Below are 26,707 nucleotides of genomic sequence, written 5' to 3' on the forward strand. Positions count from 1 at the left end.
AAATAAATAGATACACAGCAGGGGAACATATATAAGATAATCTCAGCACAGGAACATTATATATTTATTTATTTATTTTACATAGATCCATTCAATTATGGAACTTTATAATATCCCAAGATCTATTGATTAAAAATGTACTTTGTTCATGGGACAACCCCTTTAACAGCTCATTGACATATAAGAAAAACATGGATTTCTTTAGAGTAAGACTTCAGATCAGTTGTTGAGGTATCCATTTATTTAGCTTCCTATGACCTGTATGCCGTATAGATTGCTTAGGAGGGATGATCCTACTGACTGATTCCCCATAACCAAAGTTTAGCTTTTAATGCTGTTAAATCTGATAAGTTTGTCTAAATCGGATATCTTTTCTTTTAGCTTGTTAACCTTCCCAGCAGATATATGGATTAAAGAAATGTAAGTAAAATTGCTACAGGTACAGTAGAGAATAAATGTTTACGTTCTATTTTATTTTGAAATAATGTTTTGTTAATAGTGCCAGCCGCTATGATCCTAGAGCCAGAGAAAGGAATCGACAGATAGAAGAACAAAAAGCTCTTACATTAAAGTTTCAAAACCAGGTAACCTATAGTTTTTTAGTATATGTATATTGTGTATAAACATGCGTATTTTCAGCAGGATTTACTGTTGTATGTTGCAAATCACTAGTCACTGAATTTAGGCCTTAGCCAATAAGTAATAGATTTATCTAATTTGCGGTCATTTGTGACTAGTTGAGTGCAACAGTATTTTTTTGTCTTGGTGCATTTACACTGATACTTGTTTCATAATAATAATTGTGCAGTTTAAGCATGCTACCAGTCACTCCATGAATAGGTAGAAAGCGTTTAAAACACAATTCTCGTTCTCTGTAGCTTATGGTCCTGGAGTCCTATAGCTTCTCGCTGGAGTCGCTGACTGTAGCTACTCATACACAGCTTGGTACAAAAGCAATGTGCAACAGTTTAAACAGCCTGGGGATCGCTCGAGGAGACGGACATGCGGTGCGTCTTTCCAGACAGCAGCATGTCCATTTATCTTGCGGAGATGCGAGTCTCCGCAATATAAATGTCACCCGTATAATGTATTGGATCTGGTGATTGCGCACGGTTCAGTGATCACATGCAGAATCACCTGCGTTCAAAAGACGGCAGCGATTTGGACGCAGTGGACATGTGCTGCGTTCGAAGAGCTGCCGATTCCTGTCTGTGGGCACATACCCTTAAGTATCCCGATATAGAAATTGGCAGACCCAGATTAAATTCTTCCATAGTCGTGGGGTTATAAGGTTAGTTTATTATTATTACTATTACGCCATTTATTCCATGGCGCTTTACATGTGAGGAGGGGTTAACATAATAAAAACATTTGAAAAAACTGACCGTCACATCCAAACATAGACTACGTGTGAACAGGTGCTGAACCTAGAGTCACCAACTCTTATATAGTCAAGCAAATAAGGCAGCACACTGCAGCGCTGAAACATGCAAACATGAAACGCGAAAATTGAACTGCATTACTGCACTAGAAATATGAAAAATTAGAGTGTTTAGCGCATAAAAATGGCCAATTTTATGTGTACCTGGTAGCCACTTTACGGCATCTCTTATACCAGGTCCTAAGCTTTCCTTTCCTCGCTGAGAATAAATGTCTCCATCTGAATGGGTACCTATGAAAACCTCTTCTTAGACTAGCATTCTCACTCTGTGGAGGGGTAATGGACCTGCTGCAATTAAAACACCTGTGGCTAGGAGGCGGAGTGCTCGGTCAGAAGGCTAAATACATTTGAAAAAATAATTAATACAATAATAAAAAAAAAGTACAATAATCTTAAACAATACAAGTCACAACTGGTAAATGAGAGATGACCCTTCCCACGAGGGCTCCCAATCTACAAGGGATGGGTGAGGATACAATAGGTGAGGGTAGAGCTGGTCGTGCAGCGGTTTGGTCGATCGGTGGTTACTGCAGGTTATAGGCTTGTCGGAAGAAGTGGGTCTTCAGGTTCTTTTTGAAGGTTTCGATGGTAGACGAGAGTCTGTTGTGGTAGAGAGTTCCAGAGTAGGGGTGATGCGCGAAATAAATCTTGTATGCAATTGTGGGATGAGGAAATAAGAGGGGAGTAGAGAAGGCGATCTTGTGAAGATCGGAGGTTGCGTGCAGGAAAGTATCGGGAGACGAGGTCACAGATGTATGGAGGAGACAGGTTGTGGATGGCTTTGTATGTCATGGTTAGGATTTTGTACTGGAGTCTCTGGGCAATGGGGAGCCAGTGGAGGGATTGACAGAGGGGAGAGTCTGGGGAATAGTGGGCGGACAGGTGGATTAGTCAGGCAGTAGAGTCTAGAATAGATTGGACAGGTGCGAGAGTGTTCGAGGGGAGGCCACAGAGCAGGAGGTTGCAGTAGTCAAGGCGGGAGATGAGGGCATGCACTAGGGTTTTTGCCGATTCTTGGTTTAGGAATGTACGGATCTGTGAAATATTTTTGAGTTGAAAGTGGCAGGAAGTGGAAAGAGCTTGGATATGTGGTTTGAAGGAGAGATCAGTGTCGAGGATTACCCCAAGGCAGCGATCTTGTAGGACTGGGGAGAGTGGGCAGCCGTTTACTGGGAGGGGGGGGGGAGATGAATTCTGTTTTGTCCATGTTAAGTTTCAGAAATCTAGCGGAGAAGAAGAATGAAATAGCGGACACATTGAGGGATTCTAGTTAGTAGGGTGGTGATATCTGGTCCAGAGATGTAGATCTGTGTGTCATCAGCATAGATGTAATACTGAAAGCTGTGAGCTTCTATGAGCTGTCCCAGGCCAAAGGTGTAAATGGAGAAGAGCAGGGACCCTAGGACTGAACCTTGCGGGACTGATAGATGGGGGCGAGGTGAAGAGCTGGTGTGTGAATGGGAGACGCTGAATGTCCGGTCTGTTAGGTATGACGAGATCCAGGATATGGCCAAGTCTGTGATGCCAAGGGATGAGAGGGTCTGTAGTAATAGGGAATGGTCCACTGTGTCAAAGGCAGAGGACAGGTCCAGGAGGAGGAGGACAGTAGTGTTGCTTGCTCTTGGCGGTTAATAAGTCATTGATGACCTTAGTTAGGGCAGTTTCAGTGGAATGGTGTGACCGGAAGCCAGTTTGTAAGCGGTCGAAGAGGGAGCAGGAAGAGAGATAGGAAGACAGTTCAAGATGGACGTGGTGTTCCAGTATTTTGAGGTATAGGGGAGAAGTGATAGCTCGATACAGAGGATGGGTCAAGAGAGGGCTTTTTGAGGATAGGTGTGATTGAGGCATGTTTAAAGCTTGAGGGGGGAAAACATCAGTTGTTAGTGATAGGTTGAAGAGATGGGTTAGGGTTGGGATGAAGACTGTGGCGAGTTTGGGATAAAGTGGGATGGGATCGGATCAAGAGCACAGGTGGTGAGATGCGATCTTGAGAGGGAGTGGAGAGTCGATTTTCTGTAGTGGTGGAGAAGCTGGTTTTGGAGATGGAGGGCTGGGCAGTTGGGAGGAGGGCTCTGGGTGTTGTCGACCAAAACGATCTCTGATGTTATCAATCTTCTGCTTGAAAAATGAGGCAGTGTCTTCAGCTGAGATGAGTGAGGAGGTGCTGGGGGATGGAGGAGAGAATTGAGGTGTTGAATAACTGATTAGGGTTGTGAGACAGGGAGGAGATGAGAAGTAGGTTTATTTAGCTGTGGCGAGTGTGGCCTTGAAAGTAGTGAGGGACTGTTTGAATGCGATGAAGTGCTTGTTGGAGTGGGATATTTTCCATCTCCGCTCAGCAACCCTAGAAGCTCGCCTCAGTTCTTTGATCAGGCTGGTGTGCCAGGGCTGTCTGTTTATTTTGCTAGCTTTGGTATGTGAGAGGGTCAACAGATTCCAAAGCTACAGCCATTGTGGTGTTGTGTAGAGCGGCATCCGCGTTGTGTAGGGAACTTATTTCTGTAAGGGGGAGAAGGGATTCAGAGAGTGAGTGTAGATCGATGTGTTTAAGACTTCTGCGAGGGTGTGCAAGTTTGTGGGTTGGGGATTGTAGACAAGGAGTGGAGAAGGAAGAGAATGTGAGTAGGTTGTGGTCAGGAAGCGGTGAGTTAGAGAGGTTAGATAGGGAGCAGAGGCGGGTGAAGATTAGGTCCAATGTGTGTGGCCATCTTTGTGGGTGGCTGTAGAAGACCATTGAGTGAGGCCGAAGGAGGAAGTGAGAGATAGAAGCTTAGTGGCAGCTGAGAGGGAAGTGTCAATGGGGATGTTGAAGTCGGCGGAGAAGAAATGAATTAAACCAAAGAATTCGGCCTAATAAAAGGCACTTCCAAATACACAATTCCCACAAAAAAGGAAGTATATGCCAGAATAAAGAAAACTAAAACATATTTTTATTAAACCTATACGTACAATACAAAATAAGTGCACACATAGTGAATTGCACTCCAAACAATAAATGGTTATATAAATTAAACACCAGTATAAAAAATGTAGTTAGTTTTCAAGGCTTATTCGTTAAAGGTATTCGTTAAAAAATGTAGTTAGAATACCTGTAACGAATAAGCCTTGAATACTAACTACGTTTTTTATACTGGTGTTTAATTTCTATAACCATTTATTGTTTGGATTGCAATGTGTGTGCACTTTTTGTATTGTATCCCCTCCACTCTTAAACGTATTGTACGTATGTTTAATAAAAAATGTTTTCGTTTTCTTTCGCCTTATGCTTTCCTTTTTTTTTTTTTTTTTGGTAGAAATTGATGAGGAAATGAAGTAGCCAGGTGGTGAAGTGGTCAAAGAAGGTGGTGGCTGGCCCTGGGGGGCGGTAAATGAGTCAGTTGGAGGGTGAATAGATGCGCACAGTGCACCTCAAAGGAAGGAAGGGTAATAGAGGGTGGTAATTGGATTTCCTGTCAGTTGTCTGACAGGTGAAAACCAACTCCTCCACCATGCTTGCTGCTGGGGCGGGGTGTGTAGGAAAGGTGGAATCCACCATACGAAAGTGCAGCACGAGAGGCTGTGTCAGAAGAGGTGAGCTAGGTTTCGGTGATGGTGAGGAAGGAAAGTTTGTATGTGTACCTTTACCACAGCCGACCCTATAGTGTGGACATATCGCTACATTTTTTCTTTTAAATCTAGAGGCTGCAGGAACATTCTGTACATGATGCTGTAGAGCTAAGACTTCGTGTGCCTCTAGAAAAGGAAATTCCTGTTACTTTACTTCCAAGACCTGAAGAATCTATCAAGGAAGAGCCGGAATTCCCACAGATAACGCCGGTAATTTCTTTGCTCGTATACTCCTCATAGGTTAATTTTTCTAACTTGTTACATTTTGTGACTGATTCCTTCCAAATTTTTTTGAACATAAAGGAAATGGAGAGAGAAATTAAGCACGCTCTTTATGGTGGTAACCAGGATCAAATTTTAAGTGAAGCGTTCCGCTTGACAATTACTCGCAAAGATATTATGACCCTTAATAGTCTAAATTGGCTTAATGATGAGGTGAGTAATGAAACTACTTTTCTTTTTTTTTTCTTTTTTTTTTTTCTTTTGTGCATGCCTATTTGAAAACTAGCAGTCATTTAATTTTTTCGTTTTTGCTAGTGGAGACAAAAAAAAACACACTTTAAGGCTACATTGACATCCATATCTTTTTATACATCCATGTACAATGGACCATTTTTCTCATGTAATCTGTTTTGCATCCATTTACTTTGTCATCAGTAAATTAATTAAGTTAATTTAATTAAACAATTTGAACTTTGATTTATCTATCGCCTCATCCAAACTTTGATGGGAAAACAGAAGAACAAAGTCTGTCTTTCGTGTTTTTATGCAAACCCACATTTGTTCAAATGGCCAAGTTGCAAAATGTACGAGAATAGGAACGGTCTTGTGTACATTTCAAAACGGATTTCTGTGTGGGTCAATGAAACTATGGGTTAGTTTGTTGTCCAAGGGAGAAACAAAGTGGCAGCACATACATGTGTGAATGTAGCCGAACTGTGCACATTTCTCATGTACAGTCAGAGCCAGATATGGATTAAAAAGTTTTACCGGAAGGTCTCACATTTTGTCCTGTTCAATCTCCTTGTTGATTTCGCTCAGAAAATGCAAAAACTACTGCCTTGTTTTACAAGAAAAGAAAAACTGGAGCAGATTTGCTAGAAAATGTACAAAACTGATTAAAACTGTATTTACATCTTAAAGCTCAGCACAGTGGCTCCTGCATTTTTATAAATATGGCCTTCCTTTAGATTGTTTAGCCTTTTTATACTAATTAGTAGGCTTAACCCCTTTCCGACCAATGAATATGTACGTCATGGCAATCGCACAGGAGGCTGCGCCCAGGTTATCGACACCAGGTGTTCAGCTGAAATGACAGCTGATGCCTGCACCGCTCCCGGCAGTTTAACCCGCTAAATGCTGCTAGCGATATTGCAGCATTTACAATGCAGAGAGAGGGGACTCCCCAATGCAGAGGGGGTGTCATCATGAGGGGCTGATCGTTGCTACGGTGACACGATGTTGTCATGACGACATCTGGGTCACCAGAGCTAGCAAACTTGTCAGTGCAGCACTGACTGTTCATGAAACATAGCGATTCTCATTCATTGCTATGCTTTATAAGCAATCGTAGCTGATAAAGTGAAAAACCAAATTGTACAAATATATATATAAAAAAAAACACTGCTAAAAATATATTGTACCCATAAATATTTCTCTGAATTTTTTTTTTTTTTATCCTAAAGTACCCACATTTAGTACCGCTGCATCCGGAATGACTTGACATAAAAATCTGTCCCACTAGTTAACCCCTTCAGTGAACACCGTAAAAAAAGGCAAAAAACTGCTTTATCATACTTACAAAACAAGCCACCATACAGCGCCATCAGTGGAAAAATAAGTTATAGCTCTCAGAATAAAGCAATGCAAATTCTATAAAGTTTTTATTGCACAAAAGCTCCAAAACACGAAAAAATGTGGCATCGCTTTAATCGTAATTAGTTCGTTCTGCCTCCCAAAAATCCAAACGAAAGCGATCAACAAAAAAACGTCAGTTTACTGAAAATGGTAGTAACAACATCAACTCGTCCCGCAAAAAACAAGCCCTGACATGACTGTCGGTAGAAACATGGAAAAATTATAGGTATCAATATAAGCAGATGCAAAATCTTGTTTTTACAATTAAAAAAGTCTTTGTGTGTGACAGCAGTCAAACCTAAAAACCTGATATAAGGCTACGTTCACATTTGCGGTCAGCGTCGCCGCATGCGTCATGCGCCCCTATATTTAACATGGGGGCGCATGGACATGCGTTGTGCTGCGTTTTGCGCCGCATGGCCGCAAGCGTTGGACGCAAGAAACGCTTCAAGTTGCATTTTTTTTGCGTCCAACTTTCGGCCAAAAAGGACGCATGCGGCGCAAAACGCAGCGTTTTAGCGTGCATTTTGCCGCGTTTTTGTTTGCGTTGTGCGCTGCGGCGCACAACGCAAATGTGAACGTAGCCTAAATTTGGTATCGCTGTAATCGATCTTTTTTTTTTTTTTTTTTTTTTCAGTCTCCCAAAGATTTCAGTAAGGCTCAACTCATATTTATCCTACACTGTGCGCTTACACCAGGTTTTCCAAGTAAATCTCTGAAATATGAACCCCCCCCCCAAGCAGAAGATTCCCTATAATGAGGCAGACTGAGGCACTGTGGACACTGTCTGGCCTGTCATCCGGCAGTGTCTGTCTTTTTAGGCATGCATAAAAGCTCGGTCAACCAGTTTTGTGCACTTCTAAAAAGGACACTGCTGAACGGAGGCCAAATGGAGTAACTCTGCTGCCTCATTATAGTGAATGGATCCCTTGGGGGTTTCATCTGAATCACGTCACTTAGATTTAGATGGAAACCCCGATGTAGTGCTCAGCGTAGAGCGCCAGATAAATGTGATCCCAAACATTATGTAAAATTTTCCCAATAAAAGCTTCAACTCAATCCACAAAAAAAGCAAGTCCCCACTCAGATCCATCGTCTGTTAACAGAAATATAGGGGGCTTCCATGTTACTGGTAGCCCAAAAGCTAAATGGCTCCTCTCTCCCCATAAGAATTTCGGCAAATTTTGCCCTCCCAAATCCAAGTGCCTCTCCCTTCCTTTTGAGCTCCAGTGACCCAAAACCACATTTAGCGCCAGCCGCCCACATGTTTGGCATTTCTGTAACGATGAGAGCCCGCCTAATTTACTGGTGTGTCTCCAGAGTCATGAGCTAGGCACTACAACATATTGGGCATTACAATGGCAGTTTGGTAGATAAATTCCCAAAGGGGTACAATTTCCAAAATGGGGTTACTTGAGGGCGGGATTCTGCTCTTGGAGGATCTGTATATGGAGTCCGCAAACAATTCTAGGAAAATGTGCGCTCCAGGATGCAAAAAGTGGCAGTCCCTCCCAAGTCTTGCCGTATCACTTTCAGCAGAAATCGAGACACATTTTGGTGCCATTTTTACTCATTTCCCAATGTGAAAATATAAACTCTGAGGCTGAAACTAAATTTTTGTGGTGAAAATGTTTTTTTTTTTTTTCTTCACTGCCCGATGGTATAAAATTTGATGACACACCTGTGGTGTCAATATGATCACTGCCCCTCTAGATGAATTCATTGAGAGGTATATTTGGGAGATGGGGTCACTTATTGGGGGTTTTTCTGTTCTGCCACCTCAGCGGTTCTGCTAATGTGACAAGGCAGCTTCAAACCAGTCTGGCAAAATCTGAACTCCAATATGGCGCTCCTTCCTTTCTGAGCTTTCGACCACATATGGGATATCTGTGTACTCTGGAGAAATTACATGGGGTCTATTTTCTCATGCTATCCTTGTGAAAATGAAAAAAATTGCCACTTTTGGGTATTTTCTGTCATGTAGGCCCTACAAAGTCACTTCAAATGTGATGTAGTCCATAAACAAAAAAAACAAAATTGAAAATTTGGTTGGAAAAATGAGAAATGGCTAGTCAACTTTTAAGCCTTCTAGCTTGTGAACAAAAAACCAAAAAAAAGTGTAAAAAAATTATATTAAGTAGTCATGTGGAAAATGTTCGACGATTTTGTATGACCTAACTCTGGTTTAAGAGCATAAAAATTTAAGTTTAACATTTTGCTAAATTTCCTTTTTTTTCACAAATGAACATAAGTCATATTGAGCAAAGTGCAATATGTTACGAATAAACAATCACAAAATCACTGGGCTCTGTTGAAGGGGATAATTGGCACTAAAACCTTGATGTATTTTTAGTGCAGTGTCACTTTTCAGACTGTCTCTTTACCACCAAGTCATACACCCTTGGTAAGCGAGTTGTTAAATCCCTAAAACACATAATAAATCTGACACATTTAACTTGTTATAATCTCAAACTCTAAAGGGGTGATCGCTTTTTCTAGTCTTTGATCTGATTGTCACTGAAAATAAAACGGATGGGAATTTAGTTTCAACATTTACAATGTGACAAGTGTCCTATTAAAATCAGCACCTGCCGATTCCCTGCCTGTCTGCTCATCCTCACCCGACAATGCCATAAGATAAGGAGACAGTAGCTGGATGGAGGGAGCCGCAGGGTAGTGGAAGTTGGTAAGATACTCTTTACTCTTTTGATGATACTTTGGCTGTGCCTCTTATTTTAGGCACAGCCAAAGTCTTATCAATGGGCTGTTCTATAATGCACAGATAACTCAGATCCCCTACTTCACAGCCTTTCTCTGTTCAATATCTGATGATTCCATTCTAAACACAAACAGGTAATTGTATTAACCCCACAAGAAACTTTATTGCCGTAACCCCTTACCGACATTTGCCTTAGGCCGGCGTCACACTAGTGTATTGCATCCGATGCGATATGCTAATGACCCTCGGCTCCTGCTCTGCTGCGAGCAGGAGCCGAGTGTCATGATACTGTGGTCCGAGCCTCTCAGAGCGGATCAGAGCACAGCTGCGAAGGAGGCGGAGAAACTAATTTCTCCATCTCCTCCATTGCCGGGGTCAGCGTTTAACGCACAGCACTCGGATGATATCCAAGCGATGTGCGTTCTCACTCGCACCCGTAGGCTTATATAGGGTGCGAGTGAGCCGAGAGTCGGCTGAGTGCATGCTGCGATTCTCGGACCGAGGAAAACAGGCGACAAAAAATCGGCTGCTGGGAGCTGCCTCATAGATTAACATTGGTCTGAGTGCAGTGCGTTTTTTTTTTAGTTTTTTTTAATCGCATTACACTCATCCGCTTTAGTCGCCAGTGTGACCCCGGCCTTACGTGTACTGCACAAGTCTATAGTGAGTTTATGGAGCAGGCTCACAGGCTTAGCTCGCCCCATACACGGCAGGTAGTGGTGGCGTGAAGCGATGCCTGCGATTGTTCACCTGTTAAATGCTGCTGTTAATCTTTGACAGCGGCACTAACAGCACTCTGGCATGGGGATGCAGCAATGCTGTGATATTGCTGTATATATCGGGTTCAAGTCACCAAAATGGACAGAACAATACAGTGAAAATCAATTTTTATGAGAAATAAAAAATTCAAATCACCCTCCTTCCCCCCCCCCCCCTCACTAAAAGGAAATGGAATAAACAAAACCACGTGGTATTGCCATATTCAGAGAAGTCTGATTTATCAAAAAATGACAAAAGAAAAACACCAACATTGGGGGTATTTTTGGTTACTTTAATACCTTTAAAAAATGCTGTTACAAGCAATCAAAATGTCATGTCTATCTCAAAAGGTTATAAATAAAAACTCCAAAATAGCGCCTCATGTGGCTTTATGGACCATAAAATGAAAACGTTACAGGTATGTAAACCGTGACACAATCCGCACCTCCACCCCAATTTCTTTTTTCATGCGTCTAATTTATCTTTATTTATTTATTTTTTTACTACTGCAATGCAAAAAAACTAATGTTTGGTAATGTTGAATTATATTGCCTGATCATTCTTACCACAGATTGCCATAAAAACAATTCCCAATAAAGTAAATTTGTGTGTTTGTTTTTTGGGGGTTTTTTGTAATAAACAATTTCACCGCTCTTGGAATTTTTTTCCTGGTTATGTGGTAAAATGTATTGGGTTATTCAAATGTACAACTCATCCCACAATAACCAAGCCCTCATCTGTCTCGTTGGGCAAAGTTGTAGGTTTGACGAGAAGACAAAACCCCTGCCGGACACGGCCAATTTCTGGTTAACACAAGTTTGAATATTTGAAACTACAGGGTGGGCCATGTATATGGATACACCTAAATAAAATGGGAATGGCTGGTGAAATAAACTTCCTGTTTGTGGCACATTAGTATATGGGAGGCGGAAAACTTTTCAAGATGGGTGGTGACCATGGCTGCCATTTTGAAGTCTGCCATTTTAGATCCAACTTTATTTTTCCAATGGGAAGAGGCCCATGTGACACATCAAACTCATGAAAGATTAAAGTTACGTTAAAACCAAGCACATCATTGTTTTTCTTGTGAAGTTCTCAGTTTGTCACATGACCCTCTTCCCATTGGAAAAAATAAAGTTGGATCCAGAATGGCCGACTTCAAAATGGCCACCATGGTCACCACCCATCTTGAAGTTTCCTCTTCCCATATACTAATGTGCCACAAACAGTTATCACTAACCATTCTCTTTTTGTTTAGGTGTATCCGTATAAATGGCCCACCCTGTACAGTTACCATGAACCTGCAGAAGTGGATTACATTTGTGATTTGTCGTTTTGTCATCTAAGTCGTTGTTGTGGGTCCAGCTTTTGTGCCATCCATGTGACATAGGGCAGGAAGTGGAGCAAAGAATGTGTTAAGGATTGTTAAATATACTGATTTATGATTATATAAAACCTATTTATTCCCTCTACCATCTTAGTTTTTACAGTGTCTTATTTTTTTAACAGGTAATAAACTTCTATATGAATCTTCTGATGGAAAGAAGTAAACGGAAGGGCTTGCCAAAAGTTCATGCATTCAACACCTTTTTTTTCCCAAAGTTAAAGTCTGCTGGGTTTCAGGCTGTGAAACGATGGACGAAGAAAGTGGATGTTTTTGCTGCGGATGTTTTGTTAGTTCCTGTTCACCTTGGAGTGCACTGGTGTTTGGCTGTAAGAAATACATTTAACTGTTTGTTTTTCTTCTTTGCTCTTAATGGGAGGGATGTTACACACTTTTGGTAATTCGATACATTTTCCACAGTTCAGCTGCAGTGTTGGCTTCATAAGGAACCAGAAAATAGGGTGGTGTTGGAGTTGTATATCAGAAAAACCCTTGTATGTTGTGTCCATTTCTCCAGTATTTGTAACTGCGGGTATCTGTCTTGGTCTGAGTGCAAGTTGTCAGTCTTAACTGCAATTCTTTTATTCATTATGAAAAGCCGTAAAATGCCAGTATGCGCCCTTGACTTCATAAGAATGGCAAACAGAGGATAAAAGATCGTCCCCTTCGCCCATATAATTCTGTACCTCTCCGGTCAGAGCATAGAGGTGTACTTTTTTAATACCTGGGTCCTGTGGTTGGTAGCAGGAGCTGCAAGAAAGTTAGACAGACGATCTTGGGACATAAACACTTGTCGTTCTCTCCCTATTGGTGAACATGCCAGGTGACTGGGCAGAGCGCCATGTTCTTGCTCCAGCTGTGCTCCTGGAAAGTATACGTTGGCCGGCATAGTGCGCGCTGCACCTGCTTATTCTTCCTGCAGGACAGCGTCTCCCATCCTTAAAGGCTCTTGCCATTTTCTGCTGCTCAGAAGCGCTTGGCATACTCCTTCTGCCTCTTCGTTCCTTTTTTGCTCAATGATGAGGGAAGGAAGTATACGGTGGGCCATGTTCAGCAGGTCATGTGTTACGGTGTGTGCATCGGTGGACACACAACCTGTAATAACTTTAATTTTAGGTCAGCTTCAGTTTGCTTTCAGGTGTATGCTTACACAAGGGTCTGTTAGGCCAAGAGGATTTGCGGTGGATGGTGCTATGGGTGACAATACTACTGGATTAATGATTATGTAAAAACATGAGAATGCCGGGTAACAGTTTTGCATAACATATTTTTAATTAGTGAAAAAAGTTTGAGATGTTCTAGTAAAGTGTTAGTGAATACTCAGTGTAAGAGATAGCTGGGACAGCTCTCCTTCCCTGTTTACGATGTACAATCCGTTCTGAGCGCTGGTTTATTAGGAATCGAAGTCCTGTGGTCGCACTGTGCTTCCATGTAATCCTGTGTCCTGAAATCCTATTATCGCGCTGTACTTGCTGGGAATCCTGTTTTGAATACACGTTAAGTTTGCAAATGGACGGTGTTATAGGAGTAACCAGCCGGCACTGCACTACCAACACCTGTTCAAAATAAGCAGCCATCTTGCAGGTGTGTAACCTCCACTGAAGCAGTACGGGCTCTTTTCTGGAAAAGGATGTTTGCTTGTCCAACGCATTTGTGGTTATGATCACCTTCATTAGGGATTACGCCTGCAGATTATGGCACGGTTTATAGAGGCATGTACTTTGTTTCAGGATCCAAGTGCTTTTTTTTTTTTAAAAGGCGAATAGTTCTATTTTACTATTGAGACCTGTTGGTCTTAACCGCTTAATGACCACCAATATGTCTTTTTACTGACCTGTTATATGAGAATAGCCTCCTCATACAAGTGACAATCCAGCTGCTGTCGGCTGTACACTATAGCGGATATCTTGCTGAATTTGCCATGATGAGTTTTGGCACCGGCCTTATCTGTTTAACCCCTTAGATGCTGCTGTCAATGGTGACTACATCATAAAAAATGGTTAAGCCCAAGTTCACCTTTGTGTTTGAGGAGGGCTGCGTACATCGTCCGTTAAGCTCCGCAACTTCTGCATGCGTCCTGCGTGCCTATCTTTAACACTGGGTACGCAGGACATGCGGATGCGTTATTTTGACGCACCCGCCGACCGCACGGGTACGCAACAAGTTGCGTTTTGTGCAGATGGGGGCATGTCAAAACGATACATCCGCATGTGTATTGCCATTATTAACCCCTTCCCGACCTGTGACACAGCGTATGCGTCATGAAAGTCGGTGCCAATCCGATCTGTGACGCATATGCTGTGTCACAGAATGATCGCGTCCCTGCAGATCGGGTGAAAGGGTTAACTCCTGTTTCACCCGATCTGCAGGGAGAGGGGGAGTTGTACTTCAGCCCAGGGGGGGTGGCTTTGCCCCCACGTGGCTACGATCGCTCTGATTGGCTGTTGAATGTGCAACAGCCAATCAGAGCAATTTGCAATATTTCACCTATGAAAATGGTGAAATATTGCAATCCAGCCATGGCCGATGCTGCAATAGCATCTGCCATGGCTGGAAATCATGTTCTGCCCCACCGCCCCCGATCTCCTCCCCAGTCGTCCGTTATGTGGCCCGGTCCTCTCCGTCCTCCTGCCCGCTCCTTCCTTGCTCCGATCCACCTCCCCTGTGCTCCGATCCACCCCCCGAGCTCCCCCCCCTTACCCCCACATACTTACCGAGCCTCCCGGTGTCGGTCCGTCTCCTCCCTGGGCGCCGCCATCTTCCAAAATGGCGGGCGCATGCGCAGTACGCCCGCCGAATCTGCCTGCCGGCAGATTCGTTCCATGTACATTTTGATCACTGTGAAAACCTATCACAGTAATCAAAATAAAAAATGTAAATGACCCCCCCTTTATCACCCTTATAGCTAGGGACAACAATAAAATAAAGAAAATATATATATATTTTTTTTTCCCCACTAGGTTCAGAACCAGGGTTAGGGTTAGGGTTGGGGTTAGGGTTAGGGTTTTCTGGTCCTCTGTGGATTTTTCCTTAGGGTTAGGGTATTCTGGTCCTCTGTGGATTTTTCCACAGCGCATTTGATAAATTTGCAGTGTAAAACCGCTGCGGACTTATCGCGGATTCAACGTGGTTTTTCTGCGGATTTCACTGCGGTTTTACAACTGCGGTTTTCTATTGGAGCAGTTGTAAAACCGCTGCGGAATCCGCAGAAAGAAGTGACATGCTGCGGAATGTAAACCGCTGCGTTTCCGCGCAGTTTTTTCCGCAGCATGGGTACAGCGTTTTTTGTTTCCCATAGGTTTACATTGAACTATAATCTCAAGGGAAACTGCTGCAGACCCGCAGCTGCGGATCCGCATCGTTTTCCGCAGTGTGTGCACATAGCCTTAGAATTAGGCTATGTGCACACGGTGTGGATTTGGCTGCGGATCCGCAGCGGATTGGCTGCTGCGGATTCGTAGCAGTTTTCCAACAGGTTTACAGTTCCATGTAAATCTTTGGAAAACCAAATCCGCTGTGCCCATGGTGCGGAAAATACCGGGCAGAAACGCTGCGTTGTATTTTCCGCAGCATGTCAATTCTTTGTGCGGATTCCGCAGCGTTTTACACCTGTTCCTCAATAGGAATCCGCAGGTGAAATCCGCACAAAAACCACTGGAAATCTGTGGTAAATCCGCAGGTAAAACGCAGTGCCTTTTACCTGTGGATTTTTCAAAAATGGTGCGGAAAAATCTCACACGAATCCACAACGTGGGCACATAGCCTTAGGGCTAGGGTTGGAAATAGGTTTAAGATTAGGCTTGTGGTTAGGGTTATGGTTAGGGGTGTGTTGGGGTTAGGGTTGAAATTAGGGTTGGGATTAGGGTTAGGGGTGTGTTGGGTTAGGGTTGTGGTTAGGGGTGTGTTGGGGTTAGGGTTAGGGGTGTGTTGGGGTTAGTGTTGGAGTTAGAATTGAGAGGTTTCCACTGTTTAGGCACATCAGGGGTCTCCAAAAGCAACATGGCGCCACCATTGATTCCAGCCAATCTTGCGTTCCAAAAGTCAAATGGTGCACCCTCCCTTCCGAGCCCCAACGTGCAACCAAACAGTGGTTTACCCCCACGTACGGAGTACCAGCATACTCGGGACAAACTGGGCAACAACTATTGGTGTCCAATTTCATCTGTTACCCTTGTGAAAATAAAAAATTGCTTGCTAAAACATCATTTTTGAGGAAATAAAAATGATTTTTTATTTTCACGGCTCTGCGTTGTAAACTTCTGTGAAGCACTTGGGGGTTCAAAGTGCTCACCACATATCTAGATAAGTTCCTTTGGGGGTCTAGTTTCCAAAATAGGGTCACTTGTGGGGGGTTTCTACTGTTTAGACACATCAGGGTCTCTGCAAATGCAACGTGACGCCCGCAGACCATTCCATCAAAGTCTGCATTTCAAAATGTCACTACTTCCCTTCCGAGCCCCGGCGTGTGCCCAAACAGTGGTTTACCCCCACATATGGGATACCAGCATACTCGAGACAAACTGGGCAACAACTATTGGGGTCCAATTTCTCCTTTTAGCCTTGTGAAAATAAATAATTGCTTGCTAAAACATCATTTTTGAGGAACGAAAAATGATTTTTTATTTTCACAGCTCTGCGTTGTAAACTTCTGTGAAGCACTTGGGGGTTCAAAGTGCTCAACACACATCTAGATAAGTTCCTTTGGGGGTCTAGTTTCCAAAATGGGGTCACTTGTGGGGGGGGTTTACTGTTTAGGGACATCAGGGGCTCTGCAAACGCAACGTGACGCCCGCAGAGCATTCCATCAAAGTCTGCATTTCAAAATGTCACTACTTCCGTTCCGAACCCCGACATGTGCCCAAACAGTGGTTTACCCCCACATATGGGGTATCAGCGTACTCAGGAGAAACTGGACAACAACTTTTGGGGTCAAATTTCTCCTGTTACCCTTGGGAAAATAAAAAATTCAGGGCTAAAATATCATTTTTTAGAAAATAAAATTTTTTTATTTTCATGGCTCTGCGTTATAAACTTCTGTGAAGCACTTTGGGGTTCAAAGTGCTCACCACACATCTAGATTAGTTCCTTCGGAGGTCTAGTTTCCAAAATGGGGTCACTTGTGGGGGAGCTCCAATGTTTAGGCACACAGGGGCTCTCCAAACGCGACATGGTGTCCGCTAATGATTGGAGCTAATTTTCCATTCAAAAAGCCAAATGGCATGCCTTCCCTTCCGAACCCTGCCGTGTGCCCAAACAGTGGTTTACCCCCACATATGGGGTATCAGCGTACTCAGGAGAAACTGGACAATAATTATTGGGGTCCAATTTCCCCTGTTACCCTTGGGAAAATAAGAAAGTCCGGGCTAAAAAATCATTTTTGAGGAAAGAAAAATGTTTTACTTTCACGGCTCTGCGTTATAAACTTCTGTGAAGCACCTGGTGGTTTAAAGTGCTCACTATGCATCTAGATAAGTTCCTTGGGGGGTCTAGTTTCCAAAATGGGGTCACTTGTGGGGGAGCTCCAGTGTTTAGGCACACAGGGGCTCTCCAAAGGCGACATGGTGTCCGCTAATGATTGGAGCTAATTTTCCATTCAAAAAGTCAAATGGCGCTCCTTCCCTTCCGAGCCTTGCCGTGCGCCCAAACAGTGGTTTACCCCCACATATGAGATATCGGCGTACTCAGGAGAAATTGGCCAACAAATTTTAGGATCCATTTTATCCTGTTGCCCATGTGAAAATGAAAATATTGAGGCTAAAAGAAATTTTTTTGTGAAAAAAAAAAGCACTTTTTCGTTTTTATGGATCAATTTCTGAAGCACATAAGGGTTTAAAGTGCTCACTATGCATCTAGATAAGTTCATTGGGGCGTCTAGTTTCCAAAATGGGGTCACTTGTAGGGGAGCTCCAATGTTTAGGCACACAGGGGCTCTCCAAACGCGACATGATGTCCGCTAACGATGGAGATCATTTTTCATTCAAAAAGTCAAATGGCGCTCCTTCCCTTCCGAGCCCTGCCGTGCGCCCAACCAGTGGTTTACCCCCACATATGAGGTATCAGCGTACTCAGGACAAATTGGACAACAACGTTCATGGTCCAGTTTCTCCTTTTACCCTTGGGAAAATAAAAAAAATGTTGCTAAAAGATCATTTTTGTGAATAAAAAGTTAAATGTTCATATTTTCCTTCCATGTTGCTTCTGCTGCTGTGAAACACCTGAAGGGTTAACAAACTTCTTGAATGTGGTTTTAAGCACCTTGAGGGGTGTAGTTTTTAGAATGGTCACTTTTGGGTATTTTCAGCCATATAGACCCCTCAAACTGACTTCAAATGTGAGGTGGTCCCTAAAAAAAAATGATTTTGTAAATTTTGTTGTAAAAATGAGAAATCACTGGTCAAATTTTAACCTTTATAACTTCCTAGCAAAAAAAAAATTTGGTTCCAAAATTGTGCTGATGTAAAGTAGACATGTGGGAAATGTTATTTATTAACTATTTTGTGTCACATAACTCTCTGATTTAACAGAATAAAAATTCAAAATTTGAAAATTGCGAAATTTTCAAAATTTTTGCCAAATTTCCATTTTTTTCACAAATAAACGCAGAAATTATTGACCTAAATTTACCACTAACATGAAGCCCAATATGTCACGAAAAAACAATCTCAGAACCGCTAGGATCCGTTGAAGCGTTCCTGAGTTATTACCTCATAAAGGGACACTGGTCAGAATTGCAAAAAACGGCCAGGTCATTAAGGCCAAAATAGGCTGGGTCATGAAGGGGTTAAAGTATGTGTCACAAAAAACAATGTCAAAATCGCTGGGATATGTTGGTGTTCCAGAATTACCAGAGTGACACTGGTCAGATTTTAAATATTTGGCCCAGTCACTAAGGGGTTAATGTGTTTTATGTAAAATCATCTACTTTCCACCCTTGACATTTTGTTTTAAGTCTCCCCCTCTCAAACGTTTTTCCACTTATTCCACACCCCAGAAAGCTCTTCCCATTCTATTCTCATTGTGTGCCAATTTATAATGTAGTGACAAGGGGGGGCCCAGTACACGGTCTCTGGGTATTATAAATGTGTTCCTCCAATCTTATTGGCAGCTCACGTTTGGTCCTGCCTACGTAGTGTTTCTGAGACGTGGTGCAGGATAGTTTGTGGATTAAGCCCGCGCCGCCACAATAATACAGATTCGGGTGTAATGATGAATTTTGGTGGTTTATTCAATGTATTTCAAGGTCTCTCTGACCCCTTCATCAGGAAAACACCACAAAGATATATGTGATATCTTTGTGGTGTTTTCCTGATGAAGGGGTCAGAGAGACCTTGAAACACGTTGAATAAACCACCAGAATTCTTCATTACATCCGAATCTGTATTATTGTGGCGGCGCGGACTTAATCCACTAACTATCCTGCACCACGTCTCTTAGAAGGTCGCGTGGCGGCCCTTGGATCTGCAGCAGCCAATACGTACATGCTTTTGCTTTATACCATCAGGTGAGCAGCTCCCTGTTAAAAAAACGCATTTTAATCTTAGGATAAAACCCTATATGATCTTTTTGTCTCCCTAATTTACTATGTAGTGTTTCTGGCACAGGAATTTTATACAGTATATTACACCTTTAGTGTAGCCATGTTCTATGTGTTTTTATTGTTGTGCATACCTTTTCGGAGGTGTTAAGGGTGTGTGCTGGATCATGTTTTCCCATTGCAAAAAAGCTTTATTCCTCCTCAAAATACATAATGTGAGTTTTCCTCACTACTGTTGGTGCTATTTTACTTGCTAAGTTACAGGCTTTCCTAAATACGAAACTAGGTTTGGACCTAATTATATCCCCTATCACTTTGTCTCCCTGTAATAGCGGTCACTGTTTTTCTACAATACCTTTTTTGTATTCTTGGGCAAGCAGCCCAGTATTCATTGCTGGAATCGGAGCCTCTGTCCCATATTATCCTGCTCTCAGATGGGGTAGCAAAAACTTGGTGACAGATTTCCTTTAAAAGATGTGTTGTCTGTATGAAAACATGGCTGATACATACAAGAACTCCCTATGTGAAGGCTTGTCCTGAAAACTCTTCATAATAAAGCAATATGTTTCCGAAGAACTAGTATCGTACAGCTGTAATCCTCCGGCTAGTTCAGAGTTCCTGTACAGTTTGAGAACTACAACTCAAGATATGTTTGACTTGCATTTGGGTTCAGTGTTTTTGGTCTTGAGATGAAGCATTCATCCAGGCCCTTGTCAAAGATGATGTGAAATATTATTCTTCTGACATCAGCCTTGCCGATCATCTGTTCTCTGTGCTGGGTTCCAATGAATATGCTCATCTGCAGAGCAGGACATCATTGCTCTGTTAACTGTATAGTGGCTGTAGTGAGGTACACTAGATCCACTCCTATTCATTCAAATAGGGACTGATGTGCAGTACCCACCTGTGGCCACTATAGAGTTGATGGAACTAAGCAGCTCTGCAACAGATCCCATCCAACCGGCAGCGACTGCCGGGTGTCGCACCCCACTGATCAGTTGATTGACCTATTCTTAGAATAGCCCATTAATATAAAATTACACACGGCTCATTTTGAAAGAATGGTGTTTGAATTATGAAGTTTTTGTTGACCTAGTTGATAGGAGGTACCAAGAGATACCTCCTAAGATGACAAGAAGTCTTCTTGTTAACTCAAATTTTGATTTTTGTGCTCACATTTTTTTTTTTCCTACTGTGCTTACAAAAGCCATAACTTTATTTTACTGTTGACATGGCGGTACTGAGATAAATGTCAACTATAGCCTTTCGTTTTAGAAAGATATAATTTCTTTCTGCTTTATTGCAAGCCTCTTAAACCCTTAGTTTACAATTCTGACCAGTGTCAACTTGAGGTAATGACTCTGGAACGCTTCAACGGCTCCCAATCAGTTTGTATTTCGTGACACCTTGTATGTACTTCATGTTGGTGGTAAATTTAGGCCAATATTTTTTGCGTTTGTGAAAATATTTACATTTTAATGAAAATTTAGCAGTTTACAGGAATTATTGGAATGAATGTAGAAGTAAAAATTAATATTTTTTCATAATTTAACTTTAGGTCTACATTACTTATTTTCACATAAAAGGAGAAAACTTTTTTACACATACCCCATATGTGAGGGAAAACTACGGTTTTGGAACACAGCTGAACTCTAAGGGGAAGCTGCACAATTTGACGTTTTGAACTTAAAAATAGCCGCAATTGAAAGCGGACGTCATGTCTTGTATGGAGAGCCCCTGATGTGCCTTAACTGTGGAAACCCCCCACAAGATAACACATTTTGGAAATTAGACACTTCAAGAAATGAATCTTGGAATCTGTGTTGAGCACCTTGAACCTTCAGGTGCTTCACAGAAGTTTATAATTTGTAGCTGTAAAAATACAAAAATAAAAAAAATCTAGTTTTTCCTGCAAAATGTTTTCATTATCACAATGCTAACAGGGAAAAATGCACCAGTCTCATTAGTACAGTTTTGAGGCACCATATTGGAGTTCAGATTTTTAGACTGGTTTGCGGGTGCCATGTCACATTGGCAGAGCCCCTGAGGTGCCAGAACAGCAGAACAAGTGACCTCATTTTACAAACGAAACCCCCTATGAATTCATCTATGGGTGCAGTGATCATATTTACACCCAGATATTTATACCATTGGGTGGTGAGGAAAGAATAATTACATTTTTAACACAAAAATGTTTTGTCCCCAAGTTTTTTATTGTTATGAGGGCTAATAGGAAAAAATCGACCTCGGGTTGTGTAATTTCTTCAGAGTGCACCAATACCCTACATGTTATCTGGACATACTTTTCAGACACAGTGAAAAGCTCAGAAGGGAAGGAGCTCCATATTATAGTGCAGATTTTACTGTTAATGGGTGCCATGACCCACTGGGAGAGCCCATGGGGTGCCAGAATAGCAGAAACCCCCCTCCTCCCCATAAGTGACCCCATTTTACAAACTACTCCATTCCATTAATTCATCTAGGGGTGCAGTGATCATACTGACATCACAGGTGGCTCACAGTATTTTATACCATTAAGCAGTGAAGAGAAAATTACATTTTTACCACATAAATTTTGTTATAGCCTAAGATTTTATGTTTTCACACACGGAAATTGGTAAAAATGGCCCTACATTTGTCCCACAACTTCTATTGAACGTGACAATACCCCACATGCGACTGTACAGCACTACCTAGCCATATGGAGAGACTCGGGAGGGATGGAGGGGTATTTGCCTCCTGGAGCGCAGATTTTCCTAGAATAGTTTGGAGACTCCATATACAAAGCCCCTAAGTGCTAGAAGAGCGGAATCAAGTGACCCCCATTTTGGAAATTACACCCCTCTGGAAATTTATCTACAGGTGTAGTGACAATTTTGATTGTTTTCCAGAAACAAGCAGTGGTGGATGTTGCTGAGTGAAAATTGCAAATCTGCTGTTGTAGTTCCTGTACATTATGCCCAGCTCATGCTTTTGCACACACACATCTGTAAATTATGGGGGCTCTCATTGTTACAGAAATGCCAAACGTGGTTTAGACACGCTGTTGAGCAGAGTGGTGCATTTGGGAGTGCAGTATTTGTTTGCACCTCACACCCCTTTTTCAGAGCCTTGTGCTACCAGTAACGTGGGAGCCCCCTATATTTCCATTAACAGATGACAGACCTGAGTGGGGACTTGCTTTTTTGTTTTATAACACAAATATACATGTATTTATTGATTGATTTTTTTTGGATTTTTTTTTTATTATTGTTGTTTTTTATGTACCGTCTATACTCGAGTATAAGCCGAGAATTTCAGCCCATTTTTTTAGGCTGAAATGGCCCCTCTCGGCTTATACTCGAGTCATACCCAGGGGTCGGCAGGGGAGGTGGAGTGGCAGCAATCTAGGCATGCTCACCTGCTCCTGGTGCGGTCCCTGGTTCCCCGGCGACGGCACCACCTTCCTGTAGTGAGCGGTCACATGGTACCGCTCATTACAGTAATGAATTTGGATCCCACTCCACTCATAGGGGTGGAGCCGCATATTCATTACTGTAATGAGCGGTACCATGTGACCGCTCAAAAAAGGAAGAGGCTGCCGGGGAAGCAGGGACCGCGCCAGGAGCAGGTGAGTATAATGCAGTGTGCTATATTCACCTGTCCTCCGTTCCAGTCGCCGGCCGCCGCGCCGTCTTCTGTATCCTCTGCACTGACGCTCAGGTCAGAGGGCGCGATGATGTGATTAGTGCGCACCGCCCTCTGCCTGAGCAGTCAGTGCAGTGGATGGGGAACGTGCCGGCGGCGGTGGAACGCGGAGCAGGTGAATATAGAAAGTGCCAGGGGCCTGAGTGACGAGAGGTGAGTATGGGATTATTATTATTATTTTTTTTTTTTATCGCAGCAACAGCATATGGGGCAATTGACTGTATGTAGCATCTTATGGGGCCATAATCATTTATGGAGCATTACATGGGGCAAATGACTGTATGGAGCATCTTATGGGGCCATAATCAGCATTTGTGGAGCATCACATGGGGCAAATGACTGTATAGAGCATCTTATGGGGCCATAATCAGCATTTGTGGAGCATTATATGGGGCTCCTGATTCAATATGGATATTCAAAAACACTTAACCTACCGAAGTCTCAATTATTTTTACTTTTATTGGTACCTATTTTTATTTTTGACATTTACCATTAGCTGCTGCATTTTCCAACCTAGGCTTATACTCGAGTCATTAAGTTTTCCCAGTTTTTTTGTGGCAAAATTAGGGGTCTCTGCTTATACTCGGGTCGGCTTATACTCTAGTATATACGGTAGTTCCTCTATGGGACTTTAACTTTTATTACGCTGATTGCTGGTATAATGCATTGCAATGCATTATAGCGGTCAGTGTTACACTGACAGAAGCTGCATAGAACAAGCTCCTGGCATGGTCTAAACAGGCCTCCATAGCTGGCAGACCCAGAGGTCGCCATGTCAACGATCTCGCCTTAGCCATGATGTTGGGGGGTGCCGATCAGGTAGGAGAACCCCCTCCCTCTCCCAGCCTTCGCCATCTGCAGCATTTGGGAAGATGGCCTGGTGCAGTGTATGACTTGCTCCAAGCTTCCAGTGACAATTGTGTTGGCACAGGAGCTGATCGCCATGACATAAATTGATGATCTTTTGTGAGAATGCCTTCCTGGCCATGACATAAACTTGTCACATGTAGTGAAGAGGTTAAACAGTTATCTTGATCAGCAGACCACTGCCTGACTTGGTAACTCATTGATTGCCTGATGCAGTTGCTCTTGGAATGGCATGCTTCTGGACTATGCTCCTTCTGTCAGATTAAATGGCTTATCTCATGAAAGAAAAGTACATTTTTAATAGATCTTGAAATAAAAAAAAAAGTTCCACAACTGGATGTGTTTAGGAAAAAAAAAAAAAAAAAAAAATGTGCCTGTGCTGAGATTTCATAAATGTGCACCATTACTTAGTTAGGTCCATATATATTTGAACAGACATTTTTCTAATTTTGGTTATAGACATTACCACAATGAATTTTAAACAAAACAATTCAGATGCAGTTGAAGTTCAGACTTTCAGCTTTCATTTGAGGGTATCCACATTAACCCCTTCCCGACCCATGACGCCTATGCGGCGTCATGGAATGATCGCATCCCTGCAGATCGGGTGAAAGGGTTAATTCCTATTTTACCCGATCTGCAGGGAGAGGGGGAGTTGTACTTCAGCCTAGGGGGGGTGGCTTTGCCCCCACGTGGCTACGATCGCTCTGATTGGCTGTTGCACTTTCAACAGCCAATCAGAGCAATTTGCAATATTTCACCTATGAAAATGGTGAAATATTGCAATCCAGCCATGGCCGATGCTGCAATAGCATCTGCCATGGCTGGAAATCATGTACTGGCCCCCCCCACCGCCCCCGATCTCCTCCCCAGTCGTCCGTTATGTGGCCCGGTCCTCTCCGTCCTCCTGCCCGCTCCCCTGTCCTCCTGCCCGCTCCCCCGTGCTCCTGTCCGCTCCCCCCGTCCTCCGATCCCCCCCCCTGTGCTCCGATCCACCCCCCCACCACCCCCTCATACTTACCGATCCTCCCGAAGTCGGTCCGTCTTCTCCCTGGGCGCCGCCATCTTCTAAGATGGCGGGCGCATGCTCAGTACGCCCGCCGAATCTGCAGGCTGGCAGATTCGTTACAGGTACATTTTGATCGCTGTGGTAGGTTCTACCACAGCGATCAAAATAAAAAAATAATAAATAAACCCCCCCCTTTATCACCCCCATAGGTAGGGACAATAATAAAATAAAGAAAATTTTTTTTTTCTTTTTCCACTAGGGTTAGGGTTAGAACTAGGGGTAGGGTTAGGGTTACGGGTAGGGTTAGGGGTAGGGTTATGTCATGTGCACACAGAGCGGCTCGGCCGCGGATCCGCAGCGGATCGGCCGCGGATCGGCCGCGGATCGGCCGCGGATCCGCCGCGGATCCGCCGCGGATCCGCCGCGGATCGGCCGCGGATCGGCAGCGGATCGGCCGCGGATCGGCAGCGGATCGGCAGCGGATTGGCCGCGGATCTGCAGCGGATCGGCAGCGGATTGGCAGCGGATCCGCAGCGGATCCGCAGCGGATCGGCAGCGGATTGGCCGCGGATCTGCAGCGGATTGGCCGCGGATCCGCAGCGGATTGGCAGCGGATTGGCCGCGGATCCGCAGCGGATTGGCCGCTGCGAATTCGAAGCAGTTTTCCATCAGGTTTACAGTACCATGTACACCTAAGGAAAACCAAATCTGCTGTGCCCATGGTGCGGAAAATTCCGTGCAGAAACGCTGCATTGTATTTTCCGCAGCATGTCAATTCTTTGTGCGGATTCCGCAGCGTTTTACACCTGTTCCTCAATAGGAATCTGCAGGTGAAATCCGCACAAAAAAACACTGGAAATCTGCTGTAAATCCGCAGGCAAAACGCAGTGCCTTTTACCTGCAGATTTTTCAAAAATCGTGCGGAAAAATCTCACACGAATCCGCAACGTGGGCACATACCCTTAGGGTTAGGGTTGGAATTAGGGCTAGGGTTGGAAATAGGGTTAAGAATAGGCTTGTGGTTAGGGTTACGGATAGGGTTAGGGGTGTGTTGGGGTTACAGTTGTGGTTAGGGTTGGGATTAGGGTTACTGTTGGGATTAGGGTTAGGATTAGGGTTGGAATTAGGGTTACGGTTGTGTTGCGGTTAGGGTTGTGGTTAGGGGTGTGTTGGGGTTAGGGTTGTGATTAGGGTTATGGCTACAGTTGGGATTAGGATTAGGGGTGTGTTGGGGTTAGTGTTGAAGTTAGAATTGAGGGGTTTCCACTGTTTAGGCACATCAGGGGTCTCCAAACGCAACATGGCGCCACCATTGATTCCAGCCAATCTTGCGTTCAAAAAGTCAAATGGTGCTCCCGCCCTTCCAAGCCCCGACGTGCGCCCAAACAGTGGTTTACCCCCACATTTGGGGTACCAGCGTACTCAGGACAAACTGGGCAACAACTGTTGGGGTCCAATTTCTCCTGTTACCCTTGCAAAAATAAAAAATTACTTGCTAAAACATAATTTTTGAGGAAAGAACAATTATTTTTTATTTTCACGGCTCTGCGTTATAAACTTCTGTGAAGCACTTGGGGGTTGAAAGTGCTCACCACACATCTAGTTAAGTTCCTTCGGGGGTCTAGTTTCCAAAATGGGGTCACTTGTGGGGTGTTTCTACTGTTTAGGCACATCAGGGGCTCTGCAAATGCAATGTGACGCCCGCAGACCATTCCATCAAAGTCTGCATTTCAAATGTCACGACTTCCCTTCCGAGCCCTGACGTGTGCCCAAACAGTGGTTTACCCCCACATATGGGGTATCAGCGTACTCACAACAAACTGGGCAACAAATATTGGGGTCCA

At 43.4% G+C, this 26,707-nt stretch overlaps 1 protein-coding gene across 4 annotated transcripts in view; it reads left to right on the forward strand.

Annotated features, from left to right (window-relative positions):
- SENP1 (SUMO specific peptidase 1) overlaps positions 1 to 26,707 on the forward strand; it is an 89,630-nt gene that overhangs the window by 52,615 nt on the left and 10,308 nt on the right. For 3 of the 4 annotated variants that reach the window (XM_077297872.1, XM_077297873.1, XM_077297875.1), the window contains 5 exons: positions 382 to 420; positions 500 to 584; positions 5,120 to 5,257; positions 5,351 to 5,482; positions 11,892 to 12,095. In XM_077297872.1, the coding sequence (XP_077153987.1) occupies positions 382 to 420; positions 500 to 584; positions 5,120 to 5,257; positions 5,351 to 5,482; positions 11,892 to 12,095 (598 nt within the window). The remainder of the gene's footprint in view (positions 1 to 381; positions 421 to 499; positions 585 to 5,119; positions 5,258 to 5,350; positions 5,483 to 11,891; positions 12,096 to 26,707) is intronic. The other variant, XM_077297874.1, reaches the window with a different exon arrangement.

Source organism: Ranitomeya variabilis, chromosome 3 (assembly GCF_051348905.1).
Source record: "Ranitomeya variabilis isolate aRanVar5 chromosome 3, aRanVar5.hap1, whole genome shotgun sequence".
Lineage (NCBI taxonomy): Eukaryota > Metazoa > Chordata > Amphibia > Anura > Dendrobatidae > Ranitomeya > Ranitomeya variabilis.